The sequence below is a fragment of the Triticum aestivum genome, chromosome 4A (genome assembly GCF_018294505.1).
Source record: "Triticum aestivum cultivar Chinese Spring chromosome 4A, IWGSC CS RefSeq v2.1, whole genome shotgun sequence".
NCBI classification, from domain to species: Eukaryota; Viridiplantae; Streptophyta; class Magnoliopsida; order Poales; family Poaceae; genus Triticum; species Triticum aestivum.
The window spans coordinates 698,992,936-699,009,268 of NC_057803.1; the positions used below are offsets into that span (position 1 = coordinate 698,992,936).

Sequence of the window (16,333 nt, forward strand, 5' to 3'; positions counted from 1 at the left end):
TTATATAGATTTGTATGTATGTGGTTACTTTGTTGTGTGGCAAAAGGGTTCAAGGCTAGCATTTTTTTAATATAGCACATTCATATAAGTTTTCTTGCAATTCTAACTATGAAATCCACATTCATTCGGTAGTTTTTCTGTGACAATATAAATGATCTTTCAGTCACGATGCCAGTATTTAGAACTAAATCTGATGGGCCTAAATTCCCCTTGGACCCCCCACCCCCTCATTGTATTCCTATATCTCCAATCTCCTTTCTCCACCGGCTATCAGAGAATAGAGATCACATCATGAATTTGTTTTTTGTCAGAGATGTTCTCCCATCACTATTGGCTGTCAAATTTGCGATGCAATCCGTCCCTATGTCGGCACAATCAGCAGAACAAAGCAGCTACCATGATTTGCCCATTGATCTCTTGGAGTGATTCAAACCTGCAAGCACCAGGGTAAGAAGTTTCGGTTTTCTTACTAATGCAACTGATTTTGTAAGGTTAGAACAATGTCAGTTTGCTTTTATGTTGGTTTTCTAATTTCTACATATTCCTTTCTTACGGATTCTGCCTTCAAGGAAATCTAATTATCTAGGTAGTATGGAAAAGCATGCAAATTATATAACTATTTGGGTATACTCATGCTCTGCTATGTCAGATTGAGGAGAAATAATTATTTCGTTCACCATCCTATTTTTTCCCAGGTAATGACTCATGCTCAACTATGTCAGATTGAGTAACTCCTGCATATGATGACTGAAGAATTTTTCATCAATTTTCCAACCAGAATTAGCTACAGAATTTGGGAAAAAGAGGAGTCCAGACTCTGATGAACACACTGTCTTTCCTAGGTAATTAATAGTTGGCACCTCTACATTTACATTATATCAGGCCAGCGCCACAAAGTCCCTGTATGCGTCTGCCTGCCTACATCGATGGGCGATCCAGTCGCAAAAAAAATTGGATAAAAAATATACATCAGCTTGTCAAAATACATGTTGGTTATCTTACGAATGATTATAGCTATTACCAGAGTACAGGCAAATATGTTACATTTTTTCCTTGAAGGAAACTTGTATTATGATTATTACATTTTGATCTTGGAGCTATGGTCGACTTTAGTAGATGGTTACTTCAGTCTGCACCAGTCAAATATTTTCTAATTACATGTCTGAGCACCACAATACTAGGAAAAGGCCTACTAATGGCGCACTGGTTTTGCCTACTAATGGCGCACTACCGGTGCGCCATTAGTAGCACGCCATTAGAATTTTTTACTAATGGCGCACCACTGGTGCGCCATTAGCATCTGGTATACTAATGGCGCACCTGGCAGTGCGCCATTAGTGTGTAACTCCATGCGCCATTAGTATGCCTCCCGGGGGGCCATATGTAACCATGTGCTTTGTCACACTAATGGCGCACTCTGTCTTGATGCACCATTAGTATCCTTTGGCACACTAATGGCGCACTTTGCCTTGATGCGCCATTAGTATGAATATTTGTTTTTTTTTTGCTTTTCTGATTTTTGCACAGGTTACAAAATATATTATTGGACAGAATATAGACAGCAGCACACAACAACATCAGATTCATCGAATACAATAGAAGATTAGTCTCCGAATACAATTCATCATATTAGTCTCCGAATTCAAAAGACCGAACAAAGCTAAAACATTACAAGTCTCAAGACCGCGAGAATCGAGTTTGTCTTCACATTACAAGTCGATATTGATCATCTAAACTACCATCACATAAAAGAGAGTTGTGGTCATCACGATGAGCATCATCGCGATCAAACTGGTCCTCATCCGGTTCCTCCAACGCTCCCTCCTCTCTCCCGCTAGATAGCGGGCATATCTAGATTCGACCTCCGCCCTAGTGGTGTACCCTTTGTAACCGTTACCGCTGAAACGGTGAACCTGTCTCCGACACTCCTCCCAATCGTCGTAGACTCCGGGAACCTTACCCTTGTACTTGAGTGAATTCCTCCTTGACGGTGCGGAGCGCATTCGGACGCCGGTCCTTCCTTTGCTTCTTCGATTGGCTGCCATCTGTGTGTGCGCCGCCATCATCAGTGATGGCATCCTCGGCGGCACCATCAGTGGTGTCATCCCCGACGCCACTAGGGGTTGTGTAATCAGGATCGGTGTCTTCCGCGGCGTCCTCATAGCGGTGAGGTTGTTCCTCCATCTCCTGGGACACCTCCCAGAATTGCTTGCCACCCGAACCACCGGCCTCATCGTTGTGGGCCATGTTTCGCTCTAAATAGGAAAAAAGTATGGTCAAAAAGTTAGTTATTGTCAAGGAACAAGATCATGGTCTCATCATTTAGGGTTTGTCGACACCGAGGCACCCTAAAAGCCTAAGCTTTCATCATTTAGGGTTTGTCGACGCCGAGGCACCCTAAAAGCCTAAGCGTACATCATTTAGGTTCTCATCGACACCGAGGCATCCGGGGCAGCCAAGTTATGTTTTCATCATTTAGGGTTCATCGATGCCGAGGCACCCTAGGTTGGGCCTAATCACTTGGCACTAATCACTTGGCTCTATTGCCACCTATGTTGGGTTTATCATCTAGGGTTTATCGATGCTAAGGAGAATTCTAAGTTGGGCCTAATCACTTGGCTCTATTGTCACCTATGGTTTAATGCAGCAAGGAAAATTTCAGCATGACCTTTGCTGAAAATAGGACATATGGAGTACCCGAATTTGCCGAAACGGAAGTTAATCAACATTCCGACAAACTCAAGAGCCTCTCGGGGTACCTGCAAATTCATCACGACACGATCGTCGGAGACATGACCTTTGCAAAATGGTCGGAGACACGATGGTCTTTCTCAATGTGATCAATTGATGGATCAACACATAAAACATGTCCAATAAGTATGATTTATAGAGTCAACATCAGTATGAATATATATAAAGTTTTTCTTCATCAGCCAGGCCCATGCAAGTAACTGCATCAGTATGAATATATATAAACAAGCAAAGAATGCATGCAAGTTTAAAGTAAAACGTTTCAGTTAATGCAAGTACTCCTATTGCTCTTTACTTTCTCTCTTCTCTTCTTCAGCTAATTAACTGAATTTTACTGATGTTGTTGTTAACTAAATTTTAATCAGCTGCTGAAGAACACCTTCAGTTTCGTCAGATATAGGTGTAGTTTTCAGAAACAGGAGGGCCCACGTCTCCCCTCCAGAGTTTTCGAGGGCCCACGTCTCCCCTCGAAAGGGCAGGACGTTTGAGTTTTCGAGGCAACTCCCCACGTCTCCCCTCCACTGGCAACTCCCCACGACGCAGAGGGGGTTTTCTTCCCACGTCCAGGTAACTCATCTCCTATTCCATTGCCGCTCCATCTTCCTCCCTCTGCCTCCTCCTCATTCCATTGCCGCTCCATCTTCCTCCCTCTACCTCCCTCTGCCTCTAGCATCAAGCAACTCCCCTCTACCTCCACCATCGCTGGCCAGGAGGGCAATGGCGGAGGAATCGTGGAGCAACTCCCCTCCGTCTGCCAAGAGAATGGCGGAGGCATCGTGGAGCAACTCCCCTCCGTCTGCCAAGCATCACCGTGGTGAGGCGTCTGGCAAGGAGCCGCTGGTGGTCGACAACGACGTTCCGGTCCCCGGGCAGAAGCGGGACTACACCGCGCCGCTCAAGGTTGATATCCACCTGAAGGAGCCGCTGGATGTCGTATGCACCAGCAATCCAGACGAAGCCGACAAGATGATCCGCAAGATGAGGAGGAGGCTCGGCGGCATGCTTCCTCGGAATATCGGCGTTGATGTCGAGTATACCAGGGAAGACAAACCTCCGCAAATTGCTGCAGTTCTGCAGTTATGCGTGGAGGATCTCATCCTGGTATACCACATCACCGCGGCAACCAAATGGTAAAAACATCCAGTTCTGAAGTTTCTGTCTAATTAGTAGTTTCTGAAGTAGATGCAATAGTTATGAAGTTCTGAAGTAGATGCATACTAGTTCTAAAGTTATGAAGTTTCTGAAGTTCTGAAGTTTCGTTTTAATTAGTAGTTTCTGAAGTTTTTGAAGTTTCTCAAGTTTCTGAAGTAGATGCAATAGTTCTGAAGTTCTGAAGTAGATGCAATACTAGTTCTGAAGTTATGAAGTTTCTGTCTAATTAGTAGTTTTTTGGTGATCATACAGAATGTTGTCTACAAGTTTTTGTGATCATTTAGTAGTTGTTATGAATGTTGTCTTGTAATGCAAAAGATTGCAAAAAAATACATCATTGAGATGTTATGCTTGCTGTTTTGATCATACAGAATGTTGTCTTGTAGTTGTTGTGATCATTTAGTAGTTGTTGTGATCATACTGTTTTAACTGAATTTTGGTCAGAACTGAAGATGCTATTTTAACTGAATTTTGGTTCAACTGAACCCATTTTAATTCTGTAGTTTCTGAAGTTTTTGAAGTAGATGAATTTGATGCACCAGATTAATTTGATGCAGGCCCAAGGAACTCCGCCCGCTCCTGCAGGAGAAGAAGCTATAACCTTTGTTGGTTTCTGCATTAGAGGCGACAAGGAGAAGCTGAAGTTGTCTGGTTTGGAGATCAACCCCGACAAGTACGTCGACTTGCAGCGCAAATGGAGAGTTCCAAACAATGGAAAGAAGTGGCAGTCTTTGGCTGAGTTTGCAGCCAGCCTCATCCACCCATTCTACTAAAAAATGAAGCAGAAGATCGACAGGAATTCGGACCACCTACTATGGGTGGACAGCCCACTGCCAAACAAGCTCATCGAGTACGCCGCGAAAGATGCGTACGTCACCTACGAGGCATGGAAGAAAATCGAAATCACCAAAGATCGTTTGGAGCTCTGGCAAGAGGCGGAGGATCTTTGGGATGACCCCTACTACTAGGGATATTGAGTTGTTTGTGGTATTGGGATGACCCCTACTATTGTGTCTCAGTTTGTAATTATGTGGTTGAACAAGTTTGCTTTTGTTATTTCAACAAGTTTGCTTTTGTTATGTTGAACAAGTTTGCTTTTGTAATGATGAACAAGTTTGCTTTGGTTGTCAGTTGACATCATCTCATCGCTGAGCATGGTTAGTTTCACCTTTATCTATTTCTTATTTAGGAAGATCTATTCAGGCATGGAAGATACAATCATCCTTATGGTGAGGATCGCAATGTTTTTAGCTTCCAAGTTTCTAATGACACATGATCTTTCCAACCACATAACTTAACTGCAAACATTTCCCCTGTAAATTGTAGTTACACATTCCAACCAATACCTGCAGGTTGTAATTTCATACTGAATGACCATCAATGATTAAGTGAAGCAAATAATTGCTATGCATTTCTTGGCACGCGAGAAGGAAGAGGGGAGAGGAGGCGGAGCTCACCGGGGAGGCGCAAGGAGGCCCTGCGACAGCTTAGTAGCAACAGAAGTGGACGAAGTTGAGGAAGACAGCGGCGACCCGAGGAAGAAGAGGTGGAGGGGGGGTGGAGGGGTCGAGCGCCGTCGTGCCCTGGTTCTGCGGCTCGCCGGCCCGGTGTTGAAGCAGATTCTGCCCGCCGCCTTGCCTGTCGCCTCGCGCGGTGGAGCTCGAGGGCTGGGAAGGCGAGGGAGGGGGTGGGTGGGTGTGGTGAAGGCGAGGGAGGGGGTGGATTGGGAGCGGACGGTGATGGGGGGCAGGGCAGGGGCTGACTGTGGGCGGCGACGGAGACGGAGGTGCGGGGGCGGCGGCCGTGTGGGTCGGGGCAGCGCGCGGGTGGATCTGGTGGCGAGGGCCGGAGAGAGGGTCGAAGGGGATCTGGCGAGAGGGAGGGAGGATAGCTAGGGGGAGGGTTCTAATGGCGCACCATCCAATCGTGCACCATAAGTATGACTATTCTAATGGCGCACCACCCCTCGGTGCGCCATTAGAATTTTCTTTTAATCTAGCCCACTAACCATATCTACAACCTAACCCTATCTACAACAAAACCCACCCACTAGCCCGACTGGTCAGCACGTAGCACACACACCAGGAGGTCTTGGGTTTGATTCCCAGGCTCCCCAATATTTTTTTATGCATTTTGAATGTTGTTTTTTATATTTATTTGTGTTTAAATATGTTCAAACTTGTTTAAATCATAACAGTAATATTTTTTTATAAAAACAGTAATAATTTTTTTAAAAATATGTTCAAATTTCTTACTGAAAATATCATCAACGGCGGTGGTGGAGCGGGGGAGGGTGCGGGGATTGAGATCGAGATGGAGGGGGAATCGAGATCGAGATGTAGGGGGATCGAGATCAAGTGTCCTCATGAATTCAAAAAGTGCCCATGAAATTTAAAAATATTCATGATATCAAAAAGTGCCCATGAAATACAATCGAGAAATGAAGACTACGATTTAAATACAGTCGATCTTAGCTAGCTATTTGTTCACAATCTTCTTGCCCTTCTTTTTCGCAAATGGAGTTCTTCTGTGGAACGGACGTCCTTTAGGTAGGGTGGTCCTGCTTCTTCTTGTGGTTTGTGCTGCTACTTCATCGTCGTCGTGATGTTCGATCTTCGGGTCGCCGTACTTGTCGAAGTCTTGCTCATTGGCTACTCCATCCATTCCGATGATCTTCCTTTTGCCTCTCCTCACGACAACACGACTGGGCTTTGGCGGGTCGGTAATGAAGAAGCATTGGTCCACTTGGCAAGCCAGTACCCATGGCTCATTTTTCGCAGTGACGTTTGCGCCCGCGGTCTTTGATTTGGCTTCGGGTATAAACACGACTGGGCTTTGGCATAGTGCACCATTAGTAGGTTTGCAAAAAAGTAAGAAAAAATTATATACTAATGGCGCACTGTCTTGATCGTGCGCCATTACAAGTTCTAACTAGTAATGGCACACTTTGCCATTCCTGCGCCATTAGTTTGTATGGAAAAATGGGAAAAAAAATCAATAGTGGCGCACCGTGAGCGCCGTGCGCCATTAGTGTCTTCCACACTAATGGCGCATGAGCAACCGGTGCGCCATTAGTATATAGTAGTGGCGCACTACTTACCTGGTGCGCCATTAGAATCAGTCCTATCTATAGCCATTTTCCTAGTAGTGCCACCGGGATAACCTGATTACTGTGTCGCAAGCTTGCTATTTCTATTTGTGCAAATTCTTTAGTTATTTCAGTGTTTTGCATGACACATAAGTTTTTTCACAATAGAAAGAGGTGGATGTACAACTTGATTCTGCTTTATTATTTAGTACCAGTTGACTTTGTAAATCCCAGTTTCTCCAGTATTGTAACTGTCAAATCGTCAAGTTAACCTTATTTTTCGCTCTGGACAGCTTGCAATTTGTAATATTATGATTTTACTTTTGCAGTAACCACTTCAACTAGCCCAGGACTGTGTCTATTAGTCCTCCAGTATTTGTTGAGATAACACATTGTATGACAGGTAACAAGCAACTGAAGCAAGAAGATTTTTTAAATTTCTTGGAAAGTATATCCACCTTAACCAAGGATGCATGATAAAGGATCAAGTATGTCAGGACCAACGAGGGAATTGCAGTATGTTAGAACCAATGAGAGAATTGTAGAGCTTCATATTAAGTTTATTTTAGCTGCTTGCCCGCTTCAAGTGTCAAGATTACAGGAAGCATATTTCTTTAAGTGACAAACCTGGATACCAATTTATTCAAACTACTATATTTATTATAGAAGTAATGCAATATATTCTTTCTCTTGTGACTATTTGAAATACCGTTGTGGGTCTGTACTTTGCTTCTCATATTGCAAGGATTACACATTGTATGCATACTCTCTCTCTCTTAACTGTAGCAAGGATGGAGCAGGAAAGAGTGATGAACCTTCTAACATGGATAATGTACATGTATGAGCTATGGGTAACTATTATTTATCATATGGATTGTAGATGTAGCAACACTGAAATTTATAACATATCCTCAAATTTCTTCATTTTAGCATTTATGATATACCAGAGCCAGCAAAAAAAATAGAATAGAAAGGTTCATTAGAGAAATATTATAATTGACGACTGAATGTCAAATGGCAGTGATTTTATAAGTATGCGTGGGAGCTTGATGAAATATTACATGCAGAGTGTAGAAGTGAAAACCATCATATTTCTAGATGAGCTATTACTAGGGGAAATATATATTTCTAGCTAAAGTTAACATTGCTAAAATATTCCACTGGGTGGCAACTCCAGGGCAAGAAGCATACATGTAAGCCTATTAGAAAATGTCTAGAAATGTTGAAGCTTCAGCGTTGCGCTCCAGCTTTTGTGGAACTTCCACACCGTTTGGGATGTTGTGATGGCCAGCTTCTGTTGGTTAAGGGGTTCGTCATGAACATAGCATTGGCCGATGATGGGGAGGTAGTCTACCAGGAAAGATGGCGGTGCCAGGGTTTCGGAAATGTCTAGAAATGTTGATGCTTCAGTGCCGCGCTCTGTGGAAGGGCCACACCGTTTGGGATGTGATGGCCAACTTATGTTGGTTGAGAGGTTCATCATGAACATAGCATAGGCCGACGATGGGGAGGTTGTCTATACCGGGGAAGATGGCGATGTTGGGGAGGCGGCCAATGGTGTGGAAGACTAAGACGGCAGGGAGGAAGTCAACGGAAGGCAATGGCGGGGCAGCAGATGAATAGAATGAGCTGGAGGGATGGCGGTCGGCCATGGCGGGCTCGTGAGAAGGGAACAATGGCGACGTCATGGCTAGCACTTCGACCAGGTTCATTTCACAACTAGGTGTTACACAACTTGGTGATGGCATTGTCGTCGAAAATATATTAAGCTCTGTGATTTCAACTTCACCAAATTGAATGAGAGGCCTCCGATCTGCGTAGTTGGTGAAGCATGGAGTTGAAGGAGATCCAAACAATCCCTAAACTAAAAATCTGCTCTTGGATATCAACAAACCAAATTGAAACAAGACAGATTGATGCGCCTACCCTATCAATGGTTGAATAAGTTCTTTTGTAGGTTTTAGTGTCACCTCATGATACTATCTATGCATTATCAATGGTTGAATAATATTTTGTAGGTTTTAGTGTCATTTCATGATACTATCCATGCATTCCATCCTCAAGAAGTTATCCATGTAACTTAATCATTGTTTGATTCGTTCAACTGCATTGTCACCTGTGGCAACGCACGGGCACATTTACTATCTTTACCTAATAATAAAGAGAATTGGGTTTCTGGTCGTCTGTCATATAAATTGCCCCTGAAGTTGTCCCTATTTACCCACCATGCCACCAGTAAGTAAAGAAAACGATTCGTTTTAAAAAAAAAATCACCGTCAAATTTGGTCTTATAGGATAATCAATACAACTATATTACACTTGCAAGAAGCCAGCGTAGTGGCTAAGGTCGAAGCCTTCCTCATGCGAGACCAAGGTTCTATCCCTGCTCTCACACCCTTTTTCTCCCCTTTTCTGCACGGGAGACCAGGGTTCGAGCAGGCCGTAATGGGCCGGCCCGTAATGACGCCCCTGTTTTTCTTTGCTTTTTTCCTTTCTCATTTTTTCCTGTTTTTCGTTCTTTAAATCACTCTGGAATTTCCAAAAAAAAAACAAATTTCAAAAAAGTTGCGCGTACTGAGAAAATATACAGATACATCATAAAATGTTTGTAAATTCAAAAAACATTTGAGAAATCATAAATAGCAGGCCGTAATGGCACCACAGTTTTTCTTTTGCTTTTTTCCTTTCTCATTTTTTTCCTGTTTTTCATTCTTTAAATCACTCCGGGATTTAAAAAAAAACAAATTTCAAAAAAGTTGCGCGTACTGAGAAAATATACAGATACACCATAAAATGTTTGTGAATTCAAAAAACATTTGGGAAATCATAAAAAGTTCATGATGTAAAAACAAGACTGTTCGCATATTTAAAAAAAATCGTGATTTAAAAAACAATAAAATAAATACATGATTTATAGAATATGATTGTGTCTTCGAAATATATTTGGGAATTTGAAAACAATGTCCATGAAATTTTGGAAAATGTTCACAAAAATTAAAACTGATTCTTAAGTAACGAACAAAACAAACCATCGCTTAGGCAGAGGTTTTATTAGGGGATCTGTAGAGGTTTTATTAGGGGATCATAAAATGTTCATAATTAAAAAAATTGTTTGCATATTATAAAAAAATCATGATTTTAAAAGCAATGAAATAAAAAATGTTCATGATTTCTAAAAATATAATCGTGTATTCAACACATATTCTGGAATTTGAAAACAATGTCCCGAGCCAAAAAAAGTTGACACATCTTGCTATGGGTTAGTTTTTGTAAACTATATGTAATTGACTAAATGTCTGTTTTGCCTCCGTACACAACTATTCTCGTACCAAAGTTCTACTGGTTCTGGAAAACATCGCTACGCTAGATCAATGTGAGACACATCATGCATCAGTCTAACTAAGGCAGCGGTCCAACAATGTAGTTTGCTCAACCAAAAAAATATTTTGTTGTGGCACCTTAGGAAATTAAGTCGTAATGAGACCATCACATTTTCAGTTTTTGAAATGTCTTTTTAAAAGTCCCTTATCATCATAACATCACTCGGACATAGTTTGTGAAATGGCATATTGAAAATCCTTATCTCATCCTCGCATTTGATTCAGATTTTTTTATTTGTATTATATCTATATAATCTGATTGTTTTTCTCCCGTTGCAACGCACGGGCATATTTGCTAGTTAATAATAAAGAAAGTTGGGTTTCTGTTCGTCCGTCATCCAGTTTTACAAAAAAGACCCTACTGTTTTCTAGAATCAACCCGCGCTCCATGTTTAAGTCATACATAAAAACGTTTCATTTTTGCAGAACAGCCCTCGCGGTTACTAGAAATCAACCCGCAGTATGTCACACAATGTAAGGAAAAACCGGCGTCTTCCTCCCGTCGCCCGCACTCCCTTATCCTCTCCCTTCCCCCAACAAAGGCAAACGCGCAGCCGACGTCGGCCTTCGTTCGGGAGGAAGGCAAGATATGGTGCGCTGGCGCCCACTGGAGAGGGAGACGCCACTGCTAATCCTGCCAGGGCGCCTCCATCTCTCCTCGCCAAGGCCGGAGATCCTAGGTAACCGCGTGCACCGCGCCTCCATCTCCCCTAGTCCGGCCACTCCTCTGTCCGGAGGAAGCAGGGCGGTGTCGGTGGCAGCGCAGCACTGGGCACCGGGTCAACGTACAAACCAGCGGAATACCAGGTCCGCTCGCGATGGACAATGAACCGATCCCCGCGCTCCCTCTCAGATGGTTTGGACCAGCGCGCCGCGTCGTCTACCCCACCATCGGCCCGGAGGACCACCGCTGGCCCAGCTACTCCACCACGTCCCCCACCTTCCTCCTGCAATCCACCACTGGATCCCTCTGATGTAGCAGCAAAGAGTGCAGAGACGATGAGAGGCGGTCGAGGCCAGTGCGGGGAGATGCTCCTATTGACCTGCATGCAGGGTCGTGACGACGGGCGTCGGTGAAGTTTCTGGCAAATGATGATGGCGTGACGGCGGCAGTTCTGAGATACATGGGGCGACGCCATTGTTATGGTGGAGTTTCTGCTTGCTGTTCAAGAGAGAACAGAGGGGTGAGGAGAGAGAGGAGACCGGGAAGAAGAAGAAGCGTGGGGAGGAGCTGGCTCACTGGCACGGTCCTGCTGCAGATCGCTGTCGGGAGGTGGCTCGACCAACTCGGGTTTGAGCTTGTGGGAGATCGCTGCCTGCTTCATGGACGAGGATGAAAGGAGGGGTTCAGGTGCGGTGGGATCTAGGAGGAGGGGCTTCGCTGAGAGGGGATAAGGGAGGGGTCGGAGCTGCGGGAGAGGGCGTCTAGGACCCTGCTGTAAACAGTGGGCACACGCGTCCACTACTATGTCCCTCATCCCTCTTCTGGTCCAGTCGTTTGTTTCCATCGATCCCCATCCACACGCGACCTTATCTCTCCTCCATAGCACCCGTACACACCATGTGACACACAAGTTTTCTTTTCAAAAGGAAAAGTGCCCCAGAAGCTGCATTAGATTATGACGGTGGTGATACAAATTACATAAAGGTCTTAAAAAAACATAGTACAACACTCACATTTTACTAGGACTCCTAACATAAAAGTGGGAAAATAATTCAGGTCCTGCACTACCAGTCTTGGACTGAAGCTCCAGAAACACTGACGACACCGGTGTTGCGAGGAGCACCACCCCGCGGGCCTGCGATGCTGCAATGGTGTCTTAAAAAGGTATGCCGGGGGATTTCCCAAGGCCAGCGGCGGGCAAGACGAGCCGACTGATGTGATGGGATATTGCAGCAAAGGTGGCCAACGACGAACTGGCTGAAGCGACGGGGGATGCAGCAGCGGTGACCGGCGGTGGTGGCTGACAGCGAGTTGGCTGCTGTGTTAAGGGGTTGCAACAGTGATCGTCCGTGTCGGCGAGCCGGCTGCAGTGACAAGGTGCGTGGGGATAAATAAGGAACGACAGGTGCATGAGGTGGATCCCTATGTGAAGGAAAAAACTGCATTGACTCGATTAACAGCTACAGGAAGATAGATCAGACACTTGCAAACAAGCTTTTCTTTTTTTCCTCCCTATATCTGAATGGCGTCTAAGAGATATCATGGTGGTGTGAATTGTGATTAAAATGGGATTATAGGTTGTGCATAATAATATATTAGTAACACACTTGGGATTAACACGCACTAGCATATTAAATTACTCCCAGCCTAATAACATTAAGTGTGATGACATGTGCCAAACCTAGAACCAAAGTGTTGATGCATATACAGCTCTCACTGAGTTCAAATGCACATTAACTTTTATTACCGTTGCAACTACCGGCCTATTTGGTACCATTGATTTTGATCAATACCATGGCAAGGTGTAGCTTTTGACAGAATTTTTAACCCGTTGCAACGCACGGGCCATTTTCCTAGTTTTGTACTAATATTTAGTACCAAGTTACCAGCATATAAAGGACCAGACCTGTAGGGTACATCAGGCCCCGAGCACTGATTACATGGAGAAGGAATGAAGACTCCACCAAACCTCCACACATGTGTGAGTAATGTTCTCTGCCCATCTCGCCCTTTATATATACCACTCCCATACTCACAAAATTGTATTGTTCATCCATCCATCGGTTCTAACTGCTGATTCTCTTATTGGGCACATATTTTTTTCTGGCAATATTTGGCACATATATAAGCCCATAAGATAGGTGGCAACCACAAAAATAGAGAGTATACCATGATAAAAGAGCCCATAAGATAGGTGGCAACCACAAAAATAGAGAGTGTGCCATGATAAAAGAACAGGAAGATGTGTATGTACATAACGTGAGAATTGAAGACATCAGGACATTAGAAAGCACTACTCCAGGTGTTCAATGGAGAGGTTGGGTGACAGAAAAGCGAAAGTTGGACTGCTAAGCTCCACAAGGACCTAAAGCTGATTGAACTGACCAGTGCCGCAAAACCAGGACCGAGAGAGTTTGTTGTAATTGGTTGCCAGTATAGCTCTTTTTCCTTTAGTTTTTCCTTTTTTTCGGAACCTTGTACTTTCTATTTGAAAATTAATAAAAATACACAGCGGAGTCCCGTTGTTTCCCTAAAAAAAATAGTTGAGTAACAAAACCGAAAGCTGGATGTGGGAAACGAATCAGGGTTAGAAAGGTGTTCTATCTGTCAACTTTCATCCTCCGGGAAACAGATAAAATCCAGTTGTATCTTCCTGTAGGTGTTGCCGACAAGTTGCCGTTCCAGTTATTTAGGTCAACAGTTAATATATAGTTGTTCTTAACTCATGCACAGGGAATTAGCTATCTCACTGACTCCCCTGACGTCGTTTCCTCTATTTTGTGATGCAAAAATGCAAATTAGTTCATAACAAACAACAATGATATTTATTAGAATCAGAGAATTAGCCCGAAACACTTCAAATACAACACAAATTAGATGGGATCTTCTACTACCCAGCAGTGCAGGTCTGCCCGCCCCCACATGTCGGCGACATTCACCCCGGTACCAAATTTTTTATGAATGGGAAGTTTAATCTTTGTTGCCCTTAAATAGAAAAGTGGCATGTTAAGAGTGAAAGATATGCTTAGGGAGATCTTGGTCATCTGTACACAGTCTTACAAACTCAAAATTTGCAGATACAAATTTGTATTCGACGAACGATCAACGCAGGGATGGTGGGACTGCTAAAGTCCACAAGGAACTCAAGCTCAATCAAGTCACAAGTGCCCCACAACTAGTTGCCTCACTAAATCGGAAGTTGGAGGCGGGGAAATGAACTAAAGTTCAATTCAAAAGGTGGAAAGCCGGGAGAGAATGCATCTTCTGAAATTGGAATCTCATGTTCTATTTGTCAAGTCTCATCCCCCAAAGACATGAGATCTTCCTCCTGTGACATAAAAGGTTTGCCTAGCACATGTAAACAAGCACATAAATCCAACTGCAACGTACACCGTGTAGGTGTTGCTATCAAGTTCGTTCCAGTTAATTAGGATGCAATTAATATCCAGTTTTATTGAACTCATGCCCACGGAACCAACTATTTCACTTTTTTTTGCTGTAACCAGCTATATCATTGCCTCCCCTGACGTCCTCTCCTCTATTTGCTGATACAACAATGAAAGTTAGTTCATAGCATACAACAAGCTCTGCATTAGAATCAGAGAATTAGTCCGAACCTCCACAAATACAGCACAAAATAGATCGGGTGAGCTGGCCAGCACTGTGGGTCTACCCCAATATGTCGGTGACATTTACCCATGTACATTTTTGTGCGGGTGGGCACCAAATTTTTTATGAATGGTAACACTACTGGAAATTTTGTATACACCGGGTGTCAGCTGTTCACCAAGAGCCAAAACACGGGCACTCGGCAAAATAAGAGATGTCGAGCATGACTCTCGGCAAAAGGAGCATCTCGGCAAACACATGATACTGCCAAGAGTAGACCTCGGCAAAGGCACTATTTGCCGGGATCCAAGCAGTGCCGCACGACAACGTTCTACCACGTGGCACATCCGGCGGCTGTTAACAGCACCGCCATGTTTTGACTTCTTTACCGAGAGCAGCTCTCGTAAAACTAACGGTTGCCTATTTGGTTCCACCTCGCCTACCTCTTTGCAGGTCCGATAGTCCGACAGATGAATTACACTTCGGTGTTCAAAATTAAGAATGTGTATTAATTTTATGATCCAACCGTACATGTACCGTGAGCAGCTTTCGGTAAGGCAACAGTTGCCGACAGCAGCTCTCGGTAAAGCTAAGGCTCCCATCAAACTTTAGTACCACCTCGCCTAGAGACATGCAACATAACCTGTTTAAATAGTGGGACGGTCTAGATGTAGTAAGCTTCGGTATTCATTACACTCTTGTTAAGGAGATTTACAATCACTTTGAATGTTCACCTGTTTCGGGCAGAGAAGATTCAAAGTGATAGGCCATCTCCTTAATGGTGGATGCCGGCGTTGTTTTATTAACTCAACTATTATTATTTTTCAGAAATTTATTGCAGGTTTGTGTAGGAAGTGCAGGTCATGTTGCTCCACTGGCCTCGAAACTTATCGTGCTCTAAAAGGAGGCAAACACATGCCACATGCCACACCCCCGTATTTTCCAGGCCCATGTGCAATATTCGATACATTTATTGCACTGGTAGGGTTTCGTCATCGGAAATTTAAGATCAACAAGGGGGCACATGAAATCATGCCCGGTAGAGGCATGTAAAATCATTTGTGATGTCCTTGTGGCATGCCTAGGCCTTGCACAGACGAGGGAGAGGTGTGCCCTACCACTGGGTTACCGGAAGAACCTCGGTGTCATTCCTGATGCAACCGTTGAAATCCTTGGAAAATTGTATGATGCCGGAATTCCTCGAGAGCTGGCACAGTGTCATCACATGGCCCCTACAGGGTGTGGTAAAAGTTTGGGCATGTTTCGAATAAGCCTCCCCTGAGGCCGCTTGTAAACCGCACTGTCTCTGGGGTAGTTTGTGTGTACCGAGAGGGAACGTGTCCGGTTTGTGCAGAAAGTGCTAGTCCTATTGCTGCATGGCCTCGAAAATTCTCGTGCTCTCAAAGGAGGCAATCGCATGACACATGCCAAGCCCCCGCATTTTCCGGAACCGCGTTGCAATATTCGAGACATTTATTGCACCACTAGGGTTTCACCGCTGGAAATTGCTGATCTATAAGGCAACACATGAAATCATGCCCAAAAGTAGGATGGAAAATCCTACATGCTGTCTTTGCGACATGCGTAGATGACGTTCTGATTATGGAGGGGTAGGCCCTGCAACCAGGGTGTGAAATTACCTCTGTGGCATGCCTGATGCAACCGTTAAAATCCATGGAAAATTGTAAC

At 44.1% G+C, this 16,333-nt stretch overlaps 1 protein-coding gene across 1 annotated transcript; it reads right to left on the minus strand.

Moving 5' to 3' along the window:
- Window positions 1-10,710: 10,710 nt before the first annotated feature.
- LOC123083210 (uncharacterized) lies at window positions 10,711-11,791 on the minus strand. The gene is made up of 2 exons (XM_044505309.1): window positions 11,612-11,791; window positions 10,711-11,533 (listed from the first exon to the last, which is right to left on the minus strand). Exons 1-2 carry the CDS (start codon window positions 11,694-11,696, stop codon window positions 11,082-11,084), a joined length of 537 nt encoding a protein of 178 aa, XP_044361244.1. The 5' UTR covers window positions 11,697-11,791; the 3' UTR covers window positions 10,711-11,081.
- Window positions 11,792-16,333: the final 4,542 nt, after the last annotated feature.